Here is a 27412-nt window from a genome sequence, read left to right as displayed (position 1 = left end):
GGGGGATAGATGCATACAGTACACGGGGGGGGGGGGGGGGTCTGGGGGGGGTCTGGGGAGAATCTGAGGGGTGGGGGGGTGATCAGGAGGGAGTAGGGGGCAGATTAGGGACTTAAAAAAAAAATAGCGTTGACAGATAGTGACAGGGAGTGATTGATGGGTGATTAGGAGGGTGACTGGGTGCAAACAGTGGTCTGGGGGGTGGGCAGGGGGGGGTCTGAGGGGTGCTGTGGGCGATCAGGGGGCAGGGGGGGGGGAAATCAGTGTGCTTGGGTGCAGACTAGGGTGGCTGCAGCCTGCCCTGGTGGTCCCTCGGACACTGGGACCACCAGGGCAGGAGGCAGCCAGTATAATAGGCTTTGTATACATTACAAAGCCTATTATACACTGTTGCAGCGGCGATCCGGATGCCAGTAACCCGCCGGCGCTTCCGAACGGCCGGCGGGTTACGGCGAACGGGGGGCGGAGCCAGTCCCCGGCGGCTGATCGCGTCACGAATGACGCGATCGCCGCATAGCCACTCCCGCAGCCGCCCCCGCCGATGGGCGTATTGCGGTCGTTTGGGCCCAGACTTTGCCGCCGCCCATCGGCTGGGGGCGGTCGTTATGTGGTTAAGCTAGTGCTAAAACGCAGCATCCCCACAGTAAAGCGAGGGGTTTATACCCCCAAATCCCCTGTGCTAAGTGCGGGGAGCGCTTCCTGATTGAGGCAGTGCTTATGGCTGTAGCTCTGCCTCTTCGCGCGTCAATCCCCGCTGATCGCCGCCTCTTCCCGCCCCTCTCAATCTTCCTTCACTGAGAGAGGCGGAGATCCGCGGGCAGATTGACGCGTATGGAGGCAGAGCTGCAGCTCAAAGCTCTGCCTCCATGGACAGCAAAATCCACAACCAAGAAAGTCGTGGATTTTTCACAGGGGATTGGGGGGTATAAACCCCTCGTTTTGCCGCAGGGATGCCGCATTTTAGCACTATCTATAGTGCTTAACATAAATAGAAGTAATGTAGATTTTGACTCGCTTTAGAGTCTCTTTAAATATTCCCTACTATACCTACTATAGAGATAATTACATCATATGTTGTCCAGCAAAACTGGCTTGAATTTATTAAAAAATATCTGCTATTAGGAAGGAAGGGTTGTAACCCCTACATGGGTTATATCAAAACATAGCAAGAAAAATGGTTTGCTGAATCAGTGGCTGTGGGACTGCAGTTCTGTGGAAAAATGTGCAGTCAGGATAATTTACAATAAATCCAGGCTGTCCTTACTGTGTCCTTACTGAGCTTACCCTACTCGGAGGCTTCAAACAGTATGTATACATACGGACGACATTATAGTATAGTTCCATGTGACTTACTTCCAGGACAGCAGCTGTATCAAATCTTGGCATGCTGTGGGCAAACACACATGAGCCTTGGCTCCACGGTGCAAAGACACTGCTCCATGCTGACTTTGCCCAGCCAGTGTCAGAGGTGTTCCAAAGCACGTCAGAAGGGGTCAAGTCCAGCCAATACCTATAAGAAGTAGATCATTTTTGTTACATGTTTCGTAAGTTTAAGTAATCTGTGCATAATTATCACATAATAACACCTTCATTATAAAGGTGAAATAAGCTTGCTTAAAGGACAACTGAAGCAAGAGGTATATGGAGGCTGCCATTTTTTATTCCCTTTAAAGTGAATGGGAACCGCATTTAAAAAAATGAGACAGATACTTGCCCAAGGAGAGGGAAGGCTCTGGGTCCTATAGAGCCTTCCCGCTCCTCTCCTGGTCCCCTCCTTCCCGTGCTGCCTCGCCCGGTAGCAGTATTTGACTGATTTAGTCAAATACTTCTTTACCCGGCCGAAGGAGGCTTCAGAAGTCTTCAGGGAGCCCGAGTTCTGCTGAAGAAGGGCGGCCCTGTACTGCACCTGCGCAAGCACGCTCTCTTGCACGCTCACGCCTGTGCAGTATGGAGCCGCACGTCTTCAGGAGGACACGGCTCCCGAAGACTTCCAAATACCTTTTCGGTGGGGAATTGAAACGGGGGGAAGCCAGCACAGGATAGAAGGCACCGAGAGAGGAGACGGAAGGCTCTATATGACCCAGAGCCTTCCCTCTCCTTAGGTAAGCTTTTGCTTCATTTTTTTTAAATGCAGTTCCCATTCACTTTAAGCAATACCAGTTGCCTGGCTATCCTTCTGATCCTCTGCCTCTACTACTTTTAGCTACTTTATAGACCCTGAACAAGCATGCAACAGATCAGGTGTTTCTGACATTATTGTCAGATCTGACATGATTATCTGCATGCTTGTTTCTAGTGTGATTCAGACACTCTTGCAGCCAAATAGATCAGCAGGGCTGCCAGGCAACTTGTATTGTTTAAGGAAATAAATATGGCAGCCTCCATATGCTTCTCATTTCAGTTGTCCTTTAAGATCTGATCAGTGGGAAATATGATCTGACAAAACACATAACATTTAGTACAGAACCTATGCTTAAAAGACCAGTTTGTTGCTTGTATATAAGCTGTGCTAATATATCATGTAGTAAATTATCAAGTATACAATGCCATTCACATCAGTACTGGAGAGCAGGGCTAGACTGAGGGAGTGGCTGAAGAATTGTGCTTGTATCTACAGCCAGCGTGTTACTGTTCTGGTAATCTAATCACAGTTGTGTTTGCCATTCAGCATACATCCCTGAGTGCCGACCCTCTCATGCTATCTGGATAGTTCCAAGGCTGTAACCTTGCCTATGGCCCCATTTACTATAATGTCTTGGCCATACAAGTGAGATTATTTGCTTGGGGGAAAAAATTCTACCCCTTGCATGCACTGAGTTTTGGAGCATACATGTCAAACTCCGGCCCGTGGGCCAAATCTGGCCCTCAGAGCCATTAAATTTGTTTCCCCACGTTGCATTATGTTTGGCCCACTCATGACCACCAGGGAAGCTATATTGGAGGTGAAGCCCTAGAACACCAGGGAAGCCATATGGGGGAGGTAGTTGGAAAACACTAAACACTAGGGAGCTGTATAGGGTTGGGAAGGGGCCACTAGATACCAGGGAACTGTTTAGGGGAGGGATGAGGACCACTAGACACAAGGGATCTATATAGGAGTTGGAGGGGGGCAATTAGACACCAGGGAACATTTAGAAGGTGGCCAGTTGACATTGAGGTTGGCCCGCGACTTGTTCCCAGTGTTCAATTTTGGCCCACTTTGTATTTGAGTTTGACTCCCCTGGTTTAGAGGGTGTGGTTTTTAACAAGAATTTCAATCTCTTTATCTCAAGCATTTGGTCACTTGTGTGCTGGTCCATTTCTAGCCCAGCCTTAATTCTGCACAGGTGCCAGCTTCAGACTGTCAAGCTATGTAAAGACACAAGATTTTCATTTCTCAAACATTGATAGTAAGATTTTTTTTTTGTGACTAACTCCCACAAATCTAGCTTCTGTACAGCTTTCCAAGGGAATCATTTAGTAATCTGTAATGATGGATCACTAAACAAAAAACCAAGAGCAACATTCACAAAGTCACAGGAGCCATTCACTCGTCATCTCTGCCCTCTTTGTAGTGTTGGTTCCGTAAACTGTAGTTCCAAATGATTAAAAATGATTGTCCAGAATTACAAACATTGCCTAACTTTAAAAAGCTTCAGTCCCAACTACTTACTGTAGTGTAGTGAGGAGAACTAGATAAGAGGTGTATAGGGATTGCTGAACTTAAAGAGGAACTCCAGTGAAAATAATGTAATCAAAAAGTGCTTCATTTTTACAATAATTATGTATAAATGATTTAGTCATCGTTTCCCCATTGTAAAATCTTCCCTCTCCCTGATTTACATTCTGACATTTATCACATGGTGACATTTTTACTGCTGGCAGGTGATGTCAGTGGAAGCAGATGCTGCTTGTTTTTTTGGCAGTTGGAAACAGCTGTTATTTCCCACAATGCAACAAGGCTCCCACAGTGTGATGTCAGCACCATGGTCCTGATATCACACTGTGGGAGGGGTTTCAACACAATATCAGCCATACAGAGCCCCCTGATGATCTGTTTGAGAAAAGGTAAAGATTTCTCATCGGAAAGGGGGTATCAGCTACTGATTGGGATGAAGTTCAATTCTTGGTTACTGTTTCTCTTTAAGTGTAACCTAAATGTGACAGTTGTATACCAGTCTGAAATTGGTTCACAGCTTTATTAATATTTTCCCCGCAGAAAATTGTGAACTGTATTGAGAAAAAAAATGTGAAATGGACTTTCTTAGGTTGTGGCTGTTTTTCTTGATGTCTCATTGCGGAGCCAAAGCATCGTGTGCTATAAAATAAATTGTTTACTTACAAATTATACAAGGTTTTCCTAATAGCAAATGTGGGAGGTTTTCATCACAGATCTACTCACCGTCCATTAACTGCTAGTCCTAGAGGGAAGCTGCAGTGAGTGTGCTCTGTCATTTTTGGAGAGCCTGTTGTCCCACTAGTAAAATAGATTGTCATTGGATCTGTGCTCTTTGTCCTCACACAGGTATGTTTGTCACTTGCTTCCCTAAAACCAGTACAAACAAAGTTGCATTAATACATATAGCATATGTTATAATAGAAGAAAAAGATGATTGGAAGGGACTAACTGGTAAAGCTCTTGGAAGTTCAGCCATCCACCTGTTGATTTTCCAGACACTACCATTTTGGTTTGTAAAGAGGGAGTTTGTGCAGAAATGGAGTCTATAACGGGTACCAGGGCCTCACTAGCTATAATGCACTTTGCTTCCGAGGTTTGCAGCCTGTGTAGGATGTCTTTTGCCGTAAGCTGTGTTGTCCCCGGAATTAAAATCAAATCTGTAACACAATAAATCCCCTCATCAATGCTCCATGGAGCAGATCTATCAAGACCAATGCATGGAAGACTGTAATAAAAGTGGAATGATACCCCTCAGTACTCAATCACATTTCATCTGTTGCAGTACCCCCACCACTTCATTACGATACCTAACTTAAATCAACAAGTTCACAAGGAATCATGGGACACTTGGTTTTGGTTTGGTTGAAAAGTTATGGTGGCCATACATCAGGCAAATTGCAGGCGATCGACCATCAGATTCAATTATTATTGAATGGGATAAAAATTGGTGTCGCCAAGTGCGTGTCCGATCAACCAATTTTGGGGTTTAATTGGTCGCATGAGTCGGACATACTACAAGTTTTTGGACCACTGTAGTCGGTCGGGTGCACATCGGTAATGGCGAGCAATATCGGGACAAGCGACGACCGCAATGACACCCCAAACACTGTTCCCCCTAATGGTCAGTGTGTCCTCCCTCCCCCCAGTAGCCAGTGCACTATACATTAACTGTCCGCATCCACTGCTGGCTCCGGGTGCCGTCCTCTGTCCATATACATGTCCCACGTGGTTGCCGGCGTACATGTGGGGGCGTGGCCACATTACTTCGGCAAGCACGTGGGGCATGTGTATGGATGGAGGAGGGGGACAGCGTTGAGCAGGCAAGGAGGGAGATGCAGTGTCACAAGGCCAATCCCGGATTGATTTCAGCATGAATTTGATCGGGAATCAGCCTGTGGTGTATGGGCAGGCTACAGATCTCTCTGCAATCAGATTTGATCAGAGAGAGCTCTCTTGGTCGATATGCCCATATATTGTCTGATGTATGGGCACCTTTAATGTTTATGTATCTGTTAAACATTTTAGTTTAAAACTGTGTTGAACTAACAAAGCAGGCAGTAAAATAACTATTATAAATAGCATAACATGACAGATTCTGGCTATATTAACAACTACATTGACATAAGTTAGTAATTTTTTGCCTAACTGAGCTAGTTAAATGAAAAATGAAGAAGGTTAGGCAACCAATTGCAATTACTGTGCTTGATTATTGATTGAACTCAGAGCCATACATACATTTATCTATGAGATAGCACTTCTGCAATGCTGGGCATACACGGCTCGATTCTCCCACTCGATCAATTCCCCGCTCGATTCTGCAGGGGGATTTCTTATCTTCCACTCGTTTTTCTTATATTTTTCCATTGTCTTCAATGCAGAATCGAGCGGCAAAACGATCGGGCTGGAGATCAGACGTGTCGGAAATTCTATCGAGCCAATTAAATGGCTCAGAATCGAGCCGTGTATTCCCAGCATAACATTAGATAGTATATGTGAGATATTATATTATATGATGTTTTACTGAATAAATGTAAATTTGTTTACTGGGAAAGCCTCACACTGTATAGTTCAAATACTTTCTTTCAATAAAAATGTATTATTCAAGATACCTAATCTAGTGAAACAGGAACAGGGCCGGGCGCACTAAACATCAGTAAACTTGCCATGCGCAGATAGCCCATGGCAATTTTACCCGTACTAACCCTGGGGGACCACTGGCCGTTAACTCATTGGCGTCATACGTGTTACCAGGTTAACGTGCATATTGCTATGGTAACACAAGTTACCATAGCAACTCGCGGCGCTAATGGGTAAATGGGTGGTGCTACCCTGGCATTGGAACTGGTAAAATTGCAACTTTACAGCCATTTAGTATAGCAGGGCCAAAGAGTGAAAAGACATGTGATAGATACAGTAGCTATGCCTGCAGCCTGATGGATGTTCAGGTCTTTGCTCTGCCTGACCTCTCCTTTGAAGCTGGTGAAGCATGTCTGAATTAAAAAAGAAAATGGAGACAAAACATGAATTAAAAAAAATGTTTATGATGCTGTTGGAAGTAAGAGCAGCACCATTGGCCCAAACATTCATTGTAAAATGAGCCCTTTAAAGGATACCCGAACTGACATTATTCTTATTATTATTATTATTATTATTATTATTATTTATTGTATTTATAAAGCGCCAACATATTACGCAGCGCTGAACATTAATTTAGGTTACAGACAATATTTAGGGGTGACATACAGCAATATGACAATACAGGAATACAAAAAAACCAGATCACACACCATAGTATGAGTACAAGGTAATGCTTAGTCAGTCACTGGATAGAGCATGGAGATTAGGCAGGTTAGGTTCACTCAGATGCATAGCATGGGTGCACAGTAATGGAGGTGCAAGATCAGGTAGGACACAAAAGGAGGAGGACCCTGCCCAAAGGCTTACAATCTAGAGGGAGAGGTAAGGACACGAATGGTAGGGGACCAGAGTTCAGCTGTAGGTTTAGAGCACTTGTGAGGGGTGGTAGGCCAGAGTGAAAAGGTGAGTTTTGAGGGCTTTCTTGAAGATGTTGAAGGAGGGGGCTGCCCTAATGGGTGGAGGTAGGGAGTTCCATAGTGTTGGAGCAGCTCTTGAGAAGTCCTGGAGGCGTGCATGGGACTGGGTGATTCGGGGGGCGGTTAGGCGAAGTTCATTGGAAGAGCGGAGCGAGCGGCTAGGTGTGTACCTCTGAGTAAGATCGTAAAGGTAGGTTGGACAGGTTTTGTGGACAGATTTGTAGGTCAGACACAGTATCTTGAATCTGATTCTGGACTGGATAGGAAGCCAGTGGAGGGATTCTAGGAGCGGATCCGCCGTGGTGGAGCGATGGGAGCAGTGGATAATTCTGGCTGCCGCATTCATGATGGACTGCAGTGGGGCTGTTCGGGTCATAGGGAGACCAGACAGCAGGGCATTGCAGTAGTCAAGGCGGGAAATTATGAGGGCATGGATGAGGAGTTTGGTGGTGGCAGAGGTCAGGAAAGGGCGAATCTTACAGATGTTACGAAGGTGGAAGTTGCAGGACTTAGTGAGGTTTTGGATGTGGGAAGTGAAGGAGAGTGCGGAGTCCAGGGTGACACCCAGACAGCGGGCTTGAGAGGTAGGGCGAATGGTAGTGTGGTTAACAGTGACATGCACATCTGGGAGGTTCGTGGATGGCCAGGGTGGGAAGATGATAAATTCAGTTTTGTCTAGATTTAGTTTCAATGTGACATGATGAGATAGACATGTGTATGTACAGTGCCTAGCACACTAATAACTATGCTGTGTTCCTTTTTTTCTTTCTCTGCCTGAAAGAGTTAAATATCAGGTGTGTATGTGGCTGACTCAGTCCTGACTCAGACAGGAAGTGACTACAGTGTGACCCTTACTGATAAGAAATTCCAACTATAAAACACTTTCCTAGCAGAAAATGGCTTCTGAGAGCAAGAAAGAGGTAAACAGGGGAATTTCTTATCAGTGAGAGTCACACTGTAGTCACTTCCTGTCTGAGTCAGGACTGAGTCAGCCACTTACATACCTGATATTTAACTCTTTCAGGCGGAGAAAGAAAAAAAGGAACACAGCATAGTCATTTGTGTGCTAGGCACTGTACATACATATGTCTATCTCATCATGTCACATGTCAGTTTGGGTATCTGTTAAGTAAAACTCTAGTGATAACCTACATAGAGATGGGTGACTGGTGAAGGCCTCTCCCAGTCGAGGTGTACTAACCTGCTCTTAAACAAGCAACATTAAGCAACCACCACTCTGGTAGCCGTGGCAGAATGACAATAACCCTATCTCCTGGTTTCAGATTGCAGGCATCAGAAAGCATGTTAGCTACTTTCCTGGAGTGGAAGCCCAGCTCATCAAAGTTCCACTTGACCTCTTTTCCATGACCATCAATCCACCAAAGAGCAGGATTGGGCTTCTTGGTGCCATCCTGGAAGAAAAGCAAGTTTCAGTACAAAGGTGGTGACTATAGTGATAGACAATGCTGAAACAAAACAAGGTCAGATTATGGTAACACTTACCTTTTCTGCAACCGTCCATTTGTCTAAGACATCACTTGCAAAGTTGAAATATTCTGGCACTTCAGGCTTGTACCTCTGTTTAATGTCCTCATAATCTACAAAATTTTGTGCTGCAAAAAAACTCTGGCCTTTGCTGAATAGTCTTGAACAAATTCTTGGAGAAAAATGGGTGGTGAAGGAGCCAACTTTAAGGAGAATTTTCATGGTAAAAGCAGCCTTGTCAACCTGTATACCTAAAAAGAACACAAAGGTGTACTTTAAAGAGAAGCAAAGAAGTGGTATGCAAACTCATGATCATATGGTATTGTATTGCAATGTACCTTCCCATTATATATACTGTATGTATATATATATATATATATATATATATATATATATATATATATACTGTATGTATATATATATACAGTATATAGGCTTTGAAGTAGTTCAAAGCCTTTTATTGTTTTAATATTGATGATTTTGGCATACAGCTCATGAAAACCCAAAATTCCTATCTCAAAAAATTTGCATATCACGAAAAGGTTCTCTAAACGAGCTATTAACCTAATCATCTGAATCAACGAATTAACTCTAAACACCTACAAAAGATTCCCGAGGCTTTTAAAACTCCCAGCCTGGTTCATTACTCAAAACCGCAATCATGGGTAAGACTGCCGACCTGACTGCTGTCCAGAGGCCATCATTGACACCCTCAAGCAAGAGGGTAAGACACAGAAAGAAATTTCTGAACGAATAAGCTGTTCCCAGAGTGCTGTATCAAGGCACCTCAGTGGGAAGTCTGTGGGAAGGAAAAAGTGTGGCAGAAAATGCTGCACAACGAGAAGAGGTGAACGGATCCTGAGGAAGATTGTGGAGAAGGACAGATTCCAGACCTTGGGGGACCTGTGGAAGCAGTGGACAGAGTGTGGAGTAGAAACACCCAGAGCCACCGTGTACAGGTGTGTGCAGGAAATGGGCTACAGGTGCCACATTTCCCAGGTCAAGCCACTTTTGAACCAAAAACAGCGGCAGAAGCGCCCAACCTGGGCTACAGAGAAGCAGCACTGGACTGATGCTCAGTGGTCCAAAATACTGTTTTCAGATGAAAGCAACATTTGCACGTCATTCGGAAATCAAGGTGCCAGAGTCTGGAGGAAGACTCTGCAGCTGTTTCTGGTTCAAAAGTGGCTTTATCTGGGGAATGCGGCACCTGTAGCCCATTTCCTGTACATGCCTGTACACTGTGTCTCTGGATGTTTCTACTCCAGACTCAGTCCACTGCTTCCACAGGTCCCCCAAGGTCTGGAATCGGTCCATCTCCACAATCTTCCTCAGAGTCCGGTCACCTCTTCTCTCCTCTCCTCTTGTGCAGCGTTTTCTGCCACACCTTTTCCTTCCCACAGACTTCCCACTGAGGTGCCTTGATACAGCACTCTGGGAACAGCCTATTCGTTCAGAAATTTCTTTCTGTGTCTTACCCTCTTGCTTGAGGGTGTCAATGATGGCCTTCTGGACAGCAGTCAGGTCGGCAGTCTTACCCATGATTGCGGTTTTGAGTAATGAACCAGGCTGGGAGTTTTTAAAAGCCTCAGGAATTTTTTGCAGGTGTTTAGAGTTAATTCATTGATTCAGATGATTAGGTTAATAGCTCGTTTAGAGAACCTTTACATGATATGCTAATTTTTTGAGATAGGAATTTTGGGTTTTCATGAGCTGTATGCCCAAATCATCAATATTAAAACAATAAAAGGCTTTGAACTACTTCAGTTGTGTGTAATGAATCTAAAATATATGAAAGTCTAATGTTTATCAGTACATTACAGAAAATAACGAACTTTATCACAATATGCTAATTTTTTGAAAAGATCCTGTATATATACAGTTAATACATAGTACAAGTGCCTACAAAATAAATATACATACATAGGGCCGGATTTGTACTTTCCAGCCCCCCCCCCCCCCATTCTGTCCAACTCGGACTAGTGATCACTAGTTTGAACGGGCTCCCCTCTGTTTTGCTGCTTTGCCCCTGTTCAGCAAAGAAGCAGTGCATGCTCTGTCCAATCCATGTAATTTTGCACTCCTGCCTGGATGCACAGCAGTGTTCTGGGCTTGCATACTTCAGAAATGATGCTCAAGTATGAGCAGCACTTGTCAAGTATGCATATCCATAGCACTCCCAGCCTCGGCTCTTATGCACATCCGTACAGGAGTGCCAAATTACAAGGAGCCCCAGTGGCCAGCGCTGCTTCTTTGACCTCTGTGCGACTTGCTGCAGCCACAAATAGAGGACAGTGTAGCGCAATGGAGAGAAGCCCATTCAAAACAGAGAACAGGTAAGTAGAAGGATCCTAAACTACACACACTGGCATAGATGTAGTGTAATGCCAGGTACATATGATTCAATTTTCTGACATATTTACTGTCAGATCGATTATTTCCATCATGTCTGATCTGATTTTCGATCAATTTACTGTTCACGTCTATGAAAAATCATTCAGAAAATTGATTGGAAAGCAGATCGGACATGTTGAAAATAGTCGATCTGACAGTAAATCTGTCAGAAAATTGCATCATGTGTACCTAGCATAAGCTCAGGTGTACTTTACACAGTGACAATTTAGCACCTAGGGCAAGTTAAGACAGATCTTAAAATCAGTCAGCAGGAAGTTTTGAAGTTTTGTAACAGAATAACACTTTTTATTGCTAGCCAAAAGAAAAACAGTGAGCCTTTGGCTAATAAGCCGTATTCAGACTTTGTTCCTGTATACAAGATGTTAGGGCACACAGCTATATATACAGTGAGTAGAAGATGCATAGATTGTTTTGTAAATATAAATAAATGTAACAGAGTTGTCATTCTGTTTCAAAGCATCCTGCTTTCACTGATGGCTAACACAGTACAATGCTTTGCTGGCAAAAACAAGTCAGGAAAGAGTTAAACTGTAGCACAAAGAATGTTGCTGTCATTCTCTAGGGAAAAAAGCAAGCCATAAATTTAACAGGTCTGAGGTCGTCAGTCAGCGAGAGGGGAGAGCTGCTAATTCCTGCCCGTGAATGCGTACATGAAGAAAGTACTCTGAACTCAAGAATTCTGCTACTTGAGCCCATATATTTTTCTTCTCACAGCAGCTTGTTTGTCCCCACTCATCATACAGAGGACAGCATCATCAGCTGACAGCAGATGCTGACTGTCATAACACACACTCTGCACAAGTGAGAGAGATGCAGGGATCTCTGAAATTCAGGCAGACCAGAGCAAAGCAGGAGAGGTGATTTGACATGTGGGGCCATATGCAATTCCCTTTTTCACCTGAGTTTTCTCCTAGGAGAAAAAAATTCATCTTCCATTTAAAATAATATTTTAGCACTTTGCAATGGAAAAAGTATCAAAAAGTAGGTAAAAAGTACTATCAAAATTATTTTGAGTATTTCTTTGCTTGCTAATGGTTTAAACATCAATTTATTGACAAGTTTCAAAATATCACCTAGGAGAAAAGTCAGGTGAAAAATTCAATTGCATATGGGCCGTGACCTCTTATCTCTCCAAGTCCTGTGCCCTGCTGATTTTTATCGCCCTAGGCCATGACCTTTGTGGCCTACTGTACATACAGTACATGCTATATTGGTAGAAGATACACAGGAAAAACAAGTCACAAAAAGAAGAGGAGCCTACCGTAACTATGGTGCCAGCAGGAAAGTGGGTTTTGTTTCTCCAACATAGATCATCAGTCTCCACTAGCATACTCTTTCTACTTCCTCCTGGCCACAGTCAGCTCTGTGATCAGCTCTGTTCCCTACTGTCCCTTCTCAGCTATTCCTAGGCTATCTAACATGGAAGATAATGAGACAGAGAGAGGAATTTGGCCGGAACATAGACTGTTGTTTAGTCAGGTATCCAGCATCTGACAAAATAGCTTGTGTGCAATGCACAAAATGGTATGCACTGCAAATTAAAATCTCCTCCATAAATATTGCATAAAAAAAAAAAAAAAAAAGTCTGAGCTAGGGCTTTAGAGTTTTTACTTTCATATTTCATGGAGGTGACAGGAGGTGGTTAATTCATTAAAATGTCTCTTCAGTAAGAGCTCAGGGTGAAATATTTTGTCACCTCTTCTCAAGCCTCGCATACATGCAAAATGATTCTTGGTGACTCTTGCCTCTGCCGAAAATCCAGTGTGTGTATGGCAGCCCCCAATGTGTCCTTGAGAGATCTAGAGTGCTGGATCATCTCAATCTAGTGCAGGTCAATGGCATTATTCTCCTCTTTACGCCAGCTGTTGTTGTAAGGTATTTTACATTTTAACCACTCCTGCTGTAAAGGACCCCTTTCTAAATTGATGGCAGTTCTACCTACTTAATTTGTTTGGCTAACACGGTACAGAGACTTTTTTGCTACTAAAATGATGGCAAATTTTTTTTCTGTCTGTACCCAGATTACGTCCCTTTGCCCTTTGCAAAAGCCTAGGGACAAAAGGCTCATCTGCCAAGCTTTTATATTGCCCTCTGATATATTTGTAAATGTTAATAAGATCACCTCTAAGGTGTCTTTTCTCTGGACTAAATAAGCTCAGTTTATCTTACCCTTCCTGGTAAATGAGACTTTCCATCCTTCCAATCAATTTTATGACTCATTTCTGAACTTGCTGCGAAAGTTCAAAGTCCTTCCTGTAATGCGGCGCCCAGAACTGTATTCCAGATGTGGCCTTATGAGAGAGTTTAACGGGCACAGTATTATGCTAGCATTTCGAGGTTTTATTTCCTATTTTATGAATCCCTAAATTTTATTTGCTTTAGCTGATGCAGCTTGGCATTGAATATAATTATTTAACTTGTTGTCAACCAGTACTCCTAAGTCCCTCTCCAAGGTTGATGTCCCCATCTATATCCCAATTATTTTGTATTGTGCTACACCATTGGTACGACCAAGCTGCACGACTTTACGTTTTTTGACATTGAATTTCATCTGTCTTTTTTTGCCCATATAGCCATCCAAACCAGATCATTCTGCAGTATGTCACTGTCTTCCTGTGTGTTCATAATTCAGCATAACTTTGTATCAGCTGGCAAAAATAACAACATTATTTTTTTTTATTTAAATGGAACCCGAGGTTAGAGAGGTATGGAGGCTGCCCTTTTTATTTATTATTTTAAATAATACCAGTTGCCTGGCTATCCTGCTGATCCTCTGCATCTAATACTTTTAGCCATGAACGCTGAACAAGCATGCAGCAGATGATGTACTCTGACTCAGCTGACTCAGGTTTTGCTAGATTAGCCATATGCTTGTTGCAGGGTTTTGGCTCAAGACACTATTTATGCCAAAAGATCAATATGGCTGACAGGCAACTGGCATTATTTACAAGGAAATAAATCTGGCAGCCCCCATATCCCTCTCACCTCGGTTTCCCTTTAATCTACTAGGTCATTATTAAATAAATTGAAGAGTACTGGACCCAGTATCGATTCCTTTAAGACCCCACTGCTAACAATAACTCATTTTGAACATTAGCATTCACCACCTCATAACAGCTGAGCATGTTAGTCAAACAAGACCTGTCATTAGTAAACCCACGTTGATGTTGAGAAATTAGATAATTCTCTGCTATTGTCTGATGTGTTCGACATACACACTCATGTAGAGAGAATCAGATGGACTTCTCATATGTGAGCAGTTGGGTCTAGTGTTCATTAGACCTATATGCCTATGTGTGTTGTCTATGATCGCTTTCTTTCACTGCACATGTGCGGCTCGGAACTTGCACATGCAGTTTGGAGGGACTTCCAGGAGGCTGGGGAGTGAAGAGGACAGGGCACGGGGAACAGGAGTGACCCCAAGAAAATGAGCATCATCAAGAAACTATGGAGTAGGTAATGTAGCTCACCATGGGTTTATTTCTGTATTTTTTTTCCCTGACTGCCCATAGAGATTTGCTGGTGAGCTGTTTGCCAGCATCTCTACCACAGAGTGGCACTGTATGCAGACATTCTCCTTCAGTACATGTAATCGGGATGTGAAGGATAATGTCTTCATATAGCACCACTCTGTAGTGGAAGAATAGACCAGATTCAGCGTCTGGAATAGGTACATATCAAAGCACTCCCTGTGCTACTCTGCATATGGAGGTTGGGAGGGTGGCTGAGTATAGCCAGCTGCGGCACCGCTGTGCTGAGCTACAGTGGGATGTGAAAGTTTGGGCAAACTTGTTAAAGAGACTCTGAAATCTCTTAACCACTTTAGGGCCACAGTGGAAAACCCCCCTAAGACCAGGCTAATTTTTGTAAAAAAATGGCCACTGCAGCTGTAAGGCCAAGCTGCAGGGCCGCACAACACAGTACACAAGTGATTTCCCCCTCCTTTTCTCCTCACCAACAGAGCTCTCTGTTGGTGGGGTCAGATCGCCCCCGCATGTTTATTTGTTTATTTTTTAAATAAATATTTGTTTTTTTTAAAATAAATTTTGCTATTTTTTTAAATTTTTATATACAGTCCCCTCCCTCCTCCCCCCCCCCCCCGTCAGCATATCCATGTGATCAGCTGTCATAGGCTTCAGCCTACAGCCTACCGCCGACAGTCAGGAGGGGACAGCCGTGTCACACGGCTGTCTCCAGTACAGCCCAGCTGCTGATCGCAGCGCTGTAATGTGTAAATAGACAGCGATTACGCCGTCTAACAGTCTCCTGAGCGGCAATAGCCGCTCGGAGACTGATGACCGGGCGGAGCTCTGCCCCCGGAGAGGGAGAGGCGTGCATTCTCCTTCAATAACCGGGTGCAGGACCTGACGCCAATTGGCGGTCCTGGGGCTGCCGCGGCGGCCACACACTTTGGCGTGGAGCGGTCGTGAGGAAGTTAAAAATCATCTTTTTATTACAAAAGCCTCTTTAACCACTTGAGGACCGTGGGCTTTAACCCCCTTAAGGACCAGGCACTTTTTTTCCATTCAGACCACTACAGCTTTCACGGTTTATTGCTCGCTCATACAACCTACCACCTAAATGAATTTTGGCTCCTTTTCTTGTCACTAATAAAGCTTTCTTTTAGGGCTATTTGATTGCTGCTGTGATTTTTACTTTTTATTATATTCATCAAAAAAGACATGAATTTTGGCAAAAAAATGATTTTTTTAACTTTCTGTGCTGACATTTTTCAAATAAAGTAAAATTTCTGTATACATGCAGCACGAAAAATGTGGACAAACATGTTTTTGATGAAAAAAAACCTATTCAGCCTATATTTATTGGTTTGGGTAAAAGTTATAGCATTTACAAACTATGGTGCAGAAAGTGAATTTTCCCATTTTCAAGCATCTATGACTTTTCTGACCCCCTGTCATGTTTCATGAGGGGCTAGAATTCCAGGATAGTATAAATACCCCCCAAATTACCCCATTTTGGAAAGAAGACATCCCAAAGTATTCACTGAGAGGCATAGTGAGTTCATAGAAGATATTATTTTTTATCATAAGTAAGCGGAAAATGACACTTTGTGACAAAAAAGAAAAAAAGTTTCCATTTCTTCTAACTTGCGACAAAAAAAAATGAAATCTGCCACGGACTCACCATGCCCCTCTGTGAATACCTTGAAGTGTCTACTTTCCAAAATGGGGTCATTTGTGGGGTGTGTTTACTGTCCTGGCATTTTGGGGGGTGCCTAATTGTAAGCACCCCTGTAAAGCCTAAAGGTGCTTATTGGACTTTGGACCCCTTAGCGCAGTTAGGCTGCAAAAAAGTGCCACACATGTAGTATTGCCGTACTCAGGAGAAGTAGTACAAGGTGTAGTACCTTGTACTCAGGTGTAGTACTCAGGTGTATTTTTACACATACCCATGCTGGGTGGGAGAAATATCTCTGTAAATGACAATTGTTTGATTTTTTTTACACACAATTGTCCATTTACAGAGAGATTTCTCCCACCCAGCATGGGTATGTGTAAAAATACACCCCAAAACACATTGTACTACTTCTCCCGAGTACGGCGATATCACATGTGTGGCACTTTTTTGCACCCTAACTGTGCTAAGGGGCCCAAAGTCCAATGAGTACCTTTAGGATTTCACAGGTCATTTTGCGGAATTTGATTTCCAAACTACTCCTCACGGTTTAGGGCCCCTAAAATGCCAGGGCAGTATAGGAACCCTGCAAATGACCCCATTTTAGAAAGAAGACACCCCAAGGTATTCCGTTAGGAGTATGGTGAGTTCATAGAAGATTTTATTTTTTGTCACAAGTTAGCGGAAATTGATTTGTATTGTTTTTTTTTCACAAAGTGTCACTTTCCGCTAACTTGTGACAAAAAAATAAAATTTTCTATGAACTCACCATAGTCCTAACAGAATACCTTGGGGTGTCTTCTTTCTAAAATGGGGTCATTTGTGCGGTTCCTATACTGCCCTGGCATTTTAGGGGCCCTAAACCATGAGGAGTAGTCTGGAAATCAAATGCCGCAAAATGACCTGTGAAATCCTAAAGGTACTCATTGGACTTTGGGCCCCTTAGCACAGTTAGGGTGCAAAAAAGTGCCACACATGTGGTATCGCCGTACTCAGGAGAAGTAGTATAATGTGTTTTGGGGTGTATTTTTACACATACCCATGCTGGGTGGGAGAAATATCTCTGTAAATGACAATCTTTTGATTTTTTTTTTACACACAATTGTCCATTTACAGAGATATTTCTCCCACCCAGCATGGGTATGTGTAAAAATACACCCCAAAACACATTGTACTACTTCTCCCGAGTACGGCGATACCACATGTGCACTTTTTTGCAGCCTAGGTGCGCTAAGGGGCCCAACGTCCTATTCACAGGTCATTTTGAGGCATTTGTTTTGTAGACTACTCCTCACGGTTTAGGGCCCCTAAAATGCCAGGGCAGTATAGGAACCCCACAAGTGACCCCATTTTAGAAAGAAGACACCCCAAGATATTCCGTTAGGAGTATGGTGAGTTCATAGAAGATTTTATTTTTTGTCACAAATTAGTGAAAAATGACACTTTGTGAAAAAAAAACAATAAAAATCAATTTCCGCTAACTTTTGACAAAAAATAAAATCTTCTATGAACTCGTCATACACCTAACAGAATACCTTGGGGTGTCTTTTTTTCTAAAATGGGGTCACTTGTGGGGTTCCTATACCGCCCTGGCATTTTACGGGCCCAAAACCGTGAGTAGTCTGGAAACCAAATGTCTCAAAATGACTGTTCAGGGGTATAAGCATCTGAAAATTTTGATGACAGGTGGTCTATGAGGGGGCGAATTTTGTGGAACCGGTCATAAGCAGGTTGGCCTTTTAGATGACAGGTTGTATTGGGCCTGATCTGATGGATAGGAGTGCTAGGGGGTGACAGGAGGTGATTGATGGGTGTCTCAGGGGGTGGTTAGAGGGGAAAATAGATGCAATCAATGCACTGGGGAGGTGATCGGAAGGGGGTCTGAGGGGGATCTGAGGGTTTGGCCGAGTGATCAGGAGCCCACATGGGGCAAATTAGGGCCTGATCTGATGGGTAGGTGTGCTAGGGGGTGACAGGAGGTGATTGATGGGTGTCTCAAGGTGTGATTAGAGGGGGGAATAGATGCAAGCAATGCACTGGCGAGGTGATCAGGGCTGGGGTCTGAGGGCGTTCTGAGGGTGTGGGCGGGTGATTAAGTGCCCTAGGGGCAGATAGGGGTCTAATCTGATGGGTAGCAGTGACAGGGGGTGATTGATGGGTAATTAGTGGGTGTTTGGAGGAGAGAACAGATGTAAACACTGCACTTGGGAAGTGATCTGATGTCGGATCTGCGGGCGATCTATTGGTGTGGGTGATCAGATTGCCCGCAAGGGGCAGGTTAGGGGCTGATTGATGGGTGGCAGTGACAGGGGGTGATTGATGGGTGGCAGTGACAGGGGGTGATTAATGGGTGATCAGTGGGTTATTACAGGGAAGGACAGATGTAAATAATGCCCTGGTGAATTGATAAGGGGGGGGTCTGAGGGCAATCTGAGCGTGTAGGCGGGTGATTGGGTGCCCGCAAGGGGCAAATTAGGGTCTGATCTGATGGGTAACAGTGACAGGTGGTGATAGAGGGTGATTGATGGGTAATTAGTGGGTGTTTAGAGGAGAGAATAGATGTAAACACTGCGCTTGGGTGGTGATCTGATGTCGGATCTGCGGGCGATCTATTGGTGTGGGTGGGTGATCAGATTGCCCGCAAGGGGCAGGTTAGGGGCTGATTGATGGGTGGTAGTGACAGGGGGTGATTGATGGGTGGCAGTGACAGGGGGTGATTGATGGGTAATTGACAGGTGATCAGTGGGTTATTACAGGGAAGGACAGATGTAAATAATGCCCTGGCGAATTGATAAGGGGGGGTCTGAGGGCAATCTGAGCGTGTAGGCGGGTGATTGGGTGCCCGCAAGGGGCAGATTAGGGTCTGATCTGATGGGTAACAGTGACAGGTGGTGATAGGGGTTGATTGATGGGTGATTGATGGGTAATTAGTGGGTGTTTAGAGGAGAGAATAGATGGAAACACTGCGCTTGGGTGGTGATCTGATGTCGGATCTGCGGGCGATCTATTGGTGTGGGTGGGTGATCAGTTTGCCCGCAAGGGGCAGGTTAGGGGCTGATTGTTGGGTGGCAGTGACAGGGGGTGATTGATGGGTGATAGGTGATTGGCAGGTGATTGACAGGTGATCAGTGGGTTATTACAGGGAAGGACAGATGTAATTAATGCACTGGTGAATTGATAAGGGGGGGGGGGGTCTGAGGGCAATCTGAGCGTGTGATTGGGTGCCCGCAAGGGGCAGCTTAGGGTCTGATCTGATAGGTAACAGTGACAGGTGGTGATAGGGGGTGATTGATGGGTAATTAGTGGGTGTTTAGAGAAGATAACAGATGTAAACAATACATTTGGGAGGTAATCTGACGGCGGGTTTGCGGGCGATCTAATGGTGTGGGTGGGTGATCAGATTGCCCGCAAGGGGCAGGTTAGGGGCTGATTGATGGGTGGCAGTGACAGGGGGTGATTGATGGGTGATTGACAGGTGATCAGGGGGGATAGATGCATACAGTACATGGGGGGGGGGGGGTCTGGGGAGAATCTGAGGGGTGGGGGGGTGATCAGGAGGGAGCAGGGGGCAGGGGGGGGGGGATAAAAAAAATTGCCTTGACAGATAGTGACAGGGAGTGATTGATGGGTGATTAGGGGGGTGATTGGGTGTAAACATGGGTCTGGGGGGTGGGCAGGGGGGGTCTGAGGGGTGCTGTGGGCGATCAGGGGGCTGGGGGGGGGGAAATCAGTGTGCTTGGTGCAGACTAGGGTGGCTGCAGCCTGCCCTGGTGGTCCCTCGGACACTGGGACCACCAGGGCAGGAGGCAGCCTGTATAATACACTCTGTAAACATTACAAAGTGTATTATACACTTTGTATGCGGCGATCGTCGGGTTAACATCCCGCCGGCGCTTCCGTATGGCCGGCGGGATGTTGCGGCAGGTGAGCGGAGCCTGGCGGCGGCGGAGGATAGCGTCACGGATGACGCGATCGCTCCGCCCATGCCCCTACAAGGACCGCCGCCATTTGTCAATACGGCGTTCCTTGCGGGGTCCACTTCCCGGCCGCCAATTGTCAATACGGCGGTCGGGAAGTGGTTAACATTACTGCCCTAACTAAAACGCTGTGGCTGTAATCTAACTAAATTCCGGGCAGTGCTTCCGTGACAGGCAGAGCTTTCAGCTACAGCTCTGCCTCTCCACGCATCTGTCAGCGCCGGATCGCCACCTTTGCCCGCCCACTCAGTCTTCCTTCACTGAGAGGGGTGGGGGAGAGGTGGAGATCCGCCGCTGATAGACGGCACATGGAGGCAGAGCTGTGGCTCATAGCTCTGCCTCCAACAGCAGAAAAATCTTGCGGGGGAGAGGGAGGGGGGAGTTAGGGGGGGGGGATTTAGTTCGATTTCAGCCGCAGGGATGCAGCGTTTTAGTTAGGGCAGTAATGTTTATTATAAAAAGCTGATTTTTAGGAGACTTCAGTGTCTCTTTAATCGTCATGATTTTCCTGTATAAATCATTGGTTGTTGCGGTAAAAAATGTCAGTTAAATATATCATATAGGAGACACACACACAGTGATATTTGAGAAGTGAAATTAAGTTTATTGGATTTACAGAAAGTGTTCAATAATTGTTTAAAAAAATTAGGCAGGTGCATAAATTTGGGCACCACAAAAAAGAAATGAAATCAATATTTAGTAGATCCTCCTTTTGCAGAAATTAACCACTTCAGCCTTTCTGGACGGATATGTTCGTTCATATAGGCTGTGCTGCTGCAGCTGCGCTGTGCGTACGCTCCTGCCGCCTGCCGTTAGCTCCCCAATAGTTCCCATTCACCAATCTAAGTACCCCACAGAAAAAGCGACGGTCTCTTATCAGTGACCGCCGTCTTTCTGCGAAAAGAAAAAAATTCCCATCCTCTTTCTAGTTCCTGGATGCGAGATCGTTCACATCCAGGAAATTTTTATTAAACAATTACATTATATTACATTTAAAATTAGCTGTTTCCCTCCCACACCAAAAATTACCCACATACATTTTTTAGTAAAAAGAAAAAAAAATTACAATTAAAAAAAAAAACATAGTTACCTAAGGGTCTGAACTTTTTAAATATGCATGTCAAGAGAGTATATTATATATTTTTAAATGATGGGCTTGTAAATAGTTATGGACGCACATTGAAAAAATACACCTTTATTTCTAAATAAAATATCGGCGCCATAAATTGTGATAGGGACATCATTTAAATGGTGTAATAACTGGGACAAATGGGCAAATAAAATACATGAGTTTTAATTACGGTAGCATATATTAATTTCAAACTATAATGGCCAAAAACTGAGAAATAATCATTTTTTCCATTAGTTTCTTAATCTTCCTGTTAAATGGATTTAGAAAAAAATAATTCTTAGCAAAATGTACCACCCAAAGAAAGCCTAATTAGTGGTGGAAAAAAACGAGATATAGACCAATTAATTGCGATAAGTAGTGATAAGGTTATTAGCGAATAAATGGGAGGTGAACGTTGCTCGGATGCATAAGGTTTTCGACACTGTGGGGCTGAAGTGGTTAAAGCCTCTAAATGCTTCATGTAGGTTCCAATGAGAGTCTGGATTCTGCTAACCACAAGAAAATTTATGCGTGCTCAACACCAAGCTTAACCCTTACAAGTCTGGCTGTGCAAATCTGGCTAAATTGGCTTATCATGAGGCATTGCTCATGCAAAAATGCATTTGCTTTCGCATGCCAAACTTTGCAGGGTCAAAAACTAATACCGCGAAGCGGTTGCCCTGCGGGAATTAGTTCATGCTACCTAGCACTATCCAGGAGCGCCACGGGGAGGCTTCCCAATGCCCCCATACAACCGGGGGGGCTGCGGGGCCCCAGGCTCTCTCACTGCCTAGGGACCACAGCGTCACCCCGGAGGACTTGGGGGTTGATTCACTTTCTAGGAGAGGATCCCCACACTTTGACCCAATAGGCTGCCTTTCAAGTGACAGACATCCTATTGAGCCAATCAAAGTGTGGGGATATCGTCCTAAAAGTCACTGGACCTGACAGAATCCAGGGTGGGACAAATGGAGTGAAGTGGAGTTATTGTCTACTTTGAAAATTTTACTTGCGCTGTCACACTAAGCTGTGCTGCTTGAGCAGTGTAGCTTAGTGAATCAACCCCTACTGATTTGTCTGTGAGCCAGATGTAGCCATCAAAAAAGCTGCATCTGGCTCCTGAGCCATAGGTTCCCTACCCCTGCTCTAGGTGGTGTGAGCCCTGGAGTGGGCTGTCTGTGCCTGTCCTCCCCCCCCTTCTGGAGTGTTGTGTGTGAGCCAGCCTTGAGCCCCACGCTAGGGGTGACCCATACTTCATTCCTTTCCCATGCAGTGCCCCCAAGTTAATGCGCAGTAGCAGAACGCAATGGACGTTAAGGTAAGTGCCTGTTTTTAATTTTGGGAGGTGGGTGCGGATGGCCCTCCCCGGCGCTGGCCACGCTTGGGGGGGGGTCGTCTGCGCCACCCAGCCTCCCCCTCCGGGGTGTCGCTGTGGTCACTAGGCAGTGAGAGAGCCTGGGCCCCCGCAACCCCCCCCCCCCCGGTTGTATGGGGGCATTGGGAAGCCTCCCCGTGGCTCTCCTGGATAGTGCTATGTAGCATGAACTAATTCCCGCATAACGCCCCTTATAACTCTATGCATAACGCCCCAAATAACTAAATTCTAGTTTCATCAGTTCACAGCACCTTATTCCAAAATGAAGCTGGCTTGTCTAAATGTGCTTTAGCATACCTCAAGCGACTCTGTTTGTGCTGTGGGCGGAGAAAAGGCTTCCTCTGCATCACTTTCGCATACAGCATTTCCTTGTGTAAAGTGCGCCGAATGGTTGAACGATCGACAGTGACTCCATCTGCAGCAAGATGATGTTGTAGATCTCTGGTGCTGGTCTATGGGTTGACGCTGACTGTTCTCAACATTCGTCCCTTCTGTTTATCCAAGATTTTTCTTGGTCTGCCACTTTGAGTCTTAACTTGAACTGATCCTGTGGTCTTCAATTTCCTCAATATGTTTCTAACTGTGGAAACAGACAGCTGAAATCTCTGAGACAGCTTTCTGTATCCTTCCCCAAAACCATGATGGTGAACAATCTTTGTCTTCAGGTAATTTGAGAGTTGTTTTGAGACTCTCATGTTGCTACTCTTCAGATAAAATGAAAAAAGGAGGGAAACTTACAACTGACCCTCTTAAATACTCATACCTAAAATTGGATTAACCTGTGTATGTAGGTCAGGAGTCACTGAGCTTACCAAGCCAATTTGAGTTCCAATAATTAGTTGTAAAGGTTTTGGAATCAATAAAATTACACCAGTGCCAAAATGTATGCACCTGCCTAATTTTATTTAAACAATTATTAGGCACTTTCTGTAAATCCAATAAACTTCATTTCACTTCACAAATATCACTGTGTGTGTCTCCTATATATGATATATGTAACTGACATTTTTTATCATAGCAACCAACGATTTATACAGGAAAATCATGATGATTAACAAGTTTGCACAATCTTTTGCATCCCACTGTGTTTGCTGAAATAATAAAGGACCTGCTACTACAGTCTAGTGCCAGCTACAGGAGTGTTCAGGGGTCTTGTGGAGTTGAGAGCTGTTTTAGCAGCAAAAGAGGAACCAGCACAGTATCAGGAAGGTGGTTTTAATGTTTTGGCTGATCAGGACATATTGTAGTGCCTGCTGTACAGTACATGCAGTATATTTTACATGCTCTTTCAATGCATATCCATTCATTCCAAATGTTCCTAAAGTAAAATGGAACATTTTTAATCACACTTAAAAATACAGAGAACAAATAAATGGGAACTGTTTTGTATAAAATGTTAGCACAGCATGCATAACCTGCAGTTTCCACATGCATGGGATAGTGTGAAAAAACTCCTAACTGCTGTTACTTCAGTAAAGAGTTTGACAGGAGAGAGAAGGCCTTCCATGCTGCTCTGACTAATAATATAGTATGATTTGTCCATGCCTGCAGGGAATTATAGAGTTTCTGGGGCATATTTACACAGCAACATAAGTAGTGACTGATATCTAAACTGGATCAGCGCAAACACATCACTGAAACATGCATAGTACTCACAGAATGGCTGCCGAGTGAAAGTTTCTAACCTCACTTCCTATTCTGCTCCACTTCCAAGTATGTAAATGCTGTGGAATGTGACAGTGCAAGAGATCAGAATACACAACCTGCAGTTTCAGAGCAATAAACTGGGAGGCAGTGTTATTAACTAAACTGCTTGTAGAAAGGACTACTTAACCTTGCCTACCCTACACCCTACAGTACAGATAAAACAATACACTGTAAGCTCTGTCACAGAGATAGGACAGTATTGCCAACTATTTGGTCAGACTGAAATCCAATTGCCTATTAGCAGACTAGGCTAATAATACAAAGCAAGTATTGTTTGGAAAAAAGCAATGCTAGTTTCACTGCATCACTAAAAATCAGGAAATGTAAGTGATATACAGACAGCGATGACATGCAGATATTTCCAATGGCATGAAAATTCCGAAAGAGAAGTCTAACTTCTTAAAACAGAAGGTATTTGTGATTATTCAGGTTGGAGTGAGCTCAGAGGTCTCCCACAATGCATCACTGCTGAATATGCAAATCATCTCTTTGTTGTCCCAGATAACTAAACACACCACCAGAACCACCAGATTGCAATGATTTGTCAGCTTTTTAACCACTTGAGGACCGTGGGCTTTTCCCCCCTTAAGGACCAGGCACTTTTTTTCCATTCAGACCACTGCAGCTTTCACGGTTTATTGCTCGCTCATACAACCTACCACCTAAATGAATTTTGGCTCCTTTTCTTGTCACTAATAAAGCTTTCTTTTGGTGCTATTTGATTGCTCCTGCGATTTTTACTTTTTATTATATTCATCAAAAAAGACATGAATTTTGGCAAAAAATGATTTTTTTAACTTTCTGTGCTGACATTTTTCAAATAAAGTAAAATTTCTGTATACATGCAGCGTGAAAAATGTGGACAAACATGTTTTTGATAAAAAAAAAACATTCAGTGTATATTTATTGGTTTGGGTAAAAGTTATAGCGTTTACAAACTATGGTGCAAAAAGTGAATTTTCCCATTTTCCAGCATCTATGACTTTTCTGACCACCTGACATGTTTCATGAGGGGCTAGAATTCCAGGATAGTATAAATACCCCCCAAATGACCACATTTTGGAAAGAAGACATCCCAAAGTATTCACTGAGAGGCATAGTGAGTTCATAGAAGATATTAATTTTTGTCACAAGTAAGCGGAAAATGACACTTTGTGACAAAAAAAAAAAAAGTTTCCATTTCTTCTAACTTGCGACAAAAAAAAATGAAATCTGCCACGGACTCACCATGCCCCTCTCTGAATACCTTGAAGTGTCTACTTTCCAAAATGGGGTCATTTGTGGGGTGTGTTTACTGTCCTCGCATTTTGGGGGGTGCTAATTTGTAAGCACCCCTGTAAAGCCTAAAGGTGCTCATTGGACTTTGGGCCCCTTAGCACAGTTAGGCTGCAAAAAAGTGCCACACATGTGGTATTGCCGTACTCAGGAGAAGTAGTATAATGTGTTTTGGGGTGTATTTTTACACATACCGATGCTGGGTGAGAGAAATATCTCTGTAAATGACAATTTTTTAGTTTTTTTTACACACAATTGTCCATTTACAGAGATCTTTCTCCCACTCAGCATGGGTATGTGTAAAAATACACCCCAAAACACATTATAATACTTCTCCTGAGTACGGCGATACCACATGTGTGGCACTTTTTTGCACCCTAACTGCGCTAAGGGGCCCAAAGTCCAATGAGTACCTTTAGGATTTCACAGGTCATTTTGAGAAATTTCGTTTCAAGACTACTCCTCACGGTTTAGGGCCCCTAAAATGCCAGGACAGTATAGGAACCCCACAAATGACCCCATTTTAGAAAGAAGACACCCCAAGGTATTCCGTTAGTAGTACGGTGAGTTCATAGAAGATTTTATTTTTTGTCACAAGTTAGCGGAAAATGACACTTTGTGAAAAAAAACAATAAAAATCAATTTCCGCTAACTTGTGACAAAAAATAAAATCTTCTATGAACTCACCGTACTACTAACAGAATACCTTGGGGTGTCTTCTTTCTAAAATGGAGTCATTTGTGGGGTTCCTATACTGTCCTGGCATTTTAGGGGCCCTAAACCATGAGGAGTAGTCTTGAAACAAAATTTCTCAAAATGACCTGTGAAATCCTAAAGGTACTCATTGGACTTTGGGCCCCTTAGCGCAGTTAGGGTGCAAAAAAGTGCCACACATGTGGTATCGCCGTACTCGGGAGAAGTAGTACAATGTGTTTTGGGGTGTATTTTTACACATACCCATGCTGGGTGGGAGAAAAACCTCTGTAAATGGACAATTGTGTGTAAAAAAATCAAAAGATTGTCATTTACAGAGGTATTTCTCCCACCCAGCATGGGTATGTGTAAAAATACACCACAAAACACATTATACTACTTCTCCCGAGTACGGCGATACCACATGATTGGCACTTTTTTGCAGCCTAACTGCGCTAAGGGGCCCAAAGTCCAATGAGTACCTTTAGGATTTCACAGGTCATTTTTGTTTCAAGACTACTCCTCACGGTTTAGGGCCCCTAAAATGCCAGGGCAGTATAGGAACCCCACTAATAACCCCATTTTAGAAAGAAGACACCCCAAGGTATTCCGTTAGGAGTATGGTGAGTTCATAGAAGTTTTTATTTTTTTTTTATCACAAGTTAGCGGAAATTGATTTTAATTGTTTTTTTTCCACAAAGTGTCATTTTCCGCTAACTTGTGACAAAAAATAAAATCTTCTATGAACTCACCATACTCCTAAAGGAATACGCTTGGGTGTCTTCTTTCTAGAATGGGGTCATTTGTGGGGTTCCTATACTGCCCTGGCATTTTAGGGGCCCTAAACCGTGAGGAGTAGTCTTGAAATGTCGCAAAATGACCTGTGAAATCCTAAAGGTACTCATTGGACTTTGGGCCCCTTAGCGTACTTAGGGTGTAAAAAAGTGCCACATATGTGGTACCGCCGTACTCAGGAGAAGTAGTATAATGTGTTTTGGGGTGTATTTTTACACATACCCATGCTGG

The 27412-nt window shown here is 43.9% G+C and overlaps 2 protein-coding genes across 3 annotated transcripts in view; one reads left to right on the top strand and one right to left on the bottom strand.

The window, feature by feature from the left end:
• Nucleotides 1-24436, bottom strand: part of LOC137524674 (acyl-coenzyme A synthetase ACSM3, mitochondrial-like) — a 75963-nt gene extending 51527 nt beyond the window's left edge. The window contains exons 1-6 of one of the 2 annotated variants that reach the window (XM_068244809.1): nt 24368-24436; nt 8716-8948; nt 8414-8624; nt 4608-4815; nt 4382-4525; nt 1354-1510 (exon numbers count right to left, since the gene is read on the bottom strand). In XM_068244809.1, coding sequence (XP_068100910.1) covers nt 1354-1510; nt 4382-4525; nt 4608-4815; nt 8414-8624; nt 8716-8919 — 924 coding nt within the window. In that variant the 5' untranslated portion in view covers nt 8920-8948; nt 24368-24436. The remainder of the gene's footprint in view (nt 1-1353; nt 1511-4381; nt 4526-4607; nt 4816-8413; nt 8625-8715; nt 8949-24367) is intronic. The other variant, XM_068244810.1, reaches the window with a different exon arrangement.
• The window catches only part of ERI2 (ERI1 exoribonuclease family member 2), a 196613-nt gene that overhangs the window by 99635 nt on the left and 69566 nt on the right, over nt 1-27412 (top strand). The window lies entirely within an intron of this gene.

The sequence above is a fragment of the Hyperolius riggenbachi genome, chromosome 7, assembly GCF_040937935.1.
Source record: "Hyperolius riggenbachi isolate aHypRig1 chromosome 7, aHypRig1.pri, whole genome shotgun sequence".
Lineage (NCBI taxonomy): Eukaryota > Metazoa > Chordata > Amphibia > Anura > Hyperoliidae > Hyperolius > Hyperolius riggenbachi.
The sequence above is the reverse complement of the archived record's forward strand: the minus strand, read 5'-3'. Positions and strand labels throughout refer to the sequence as shown.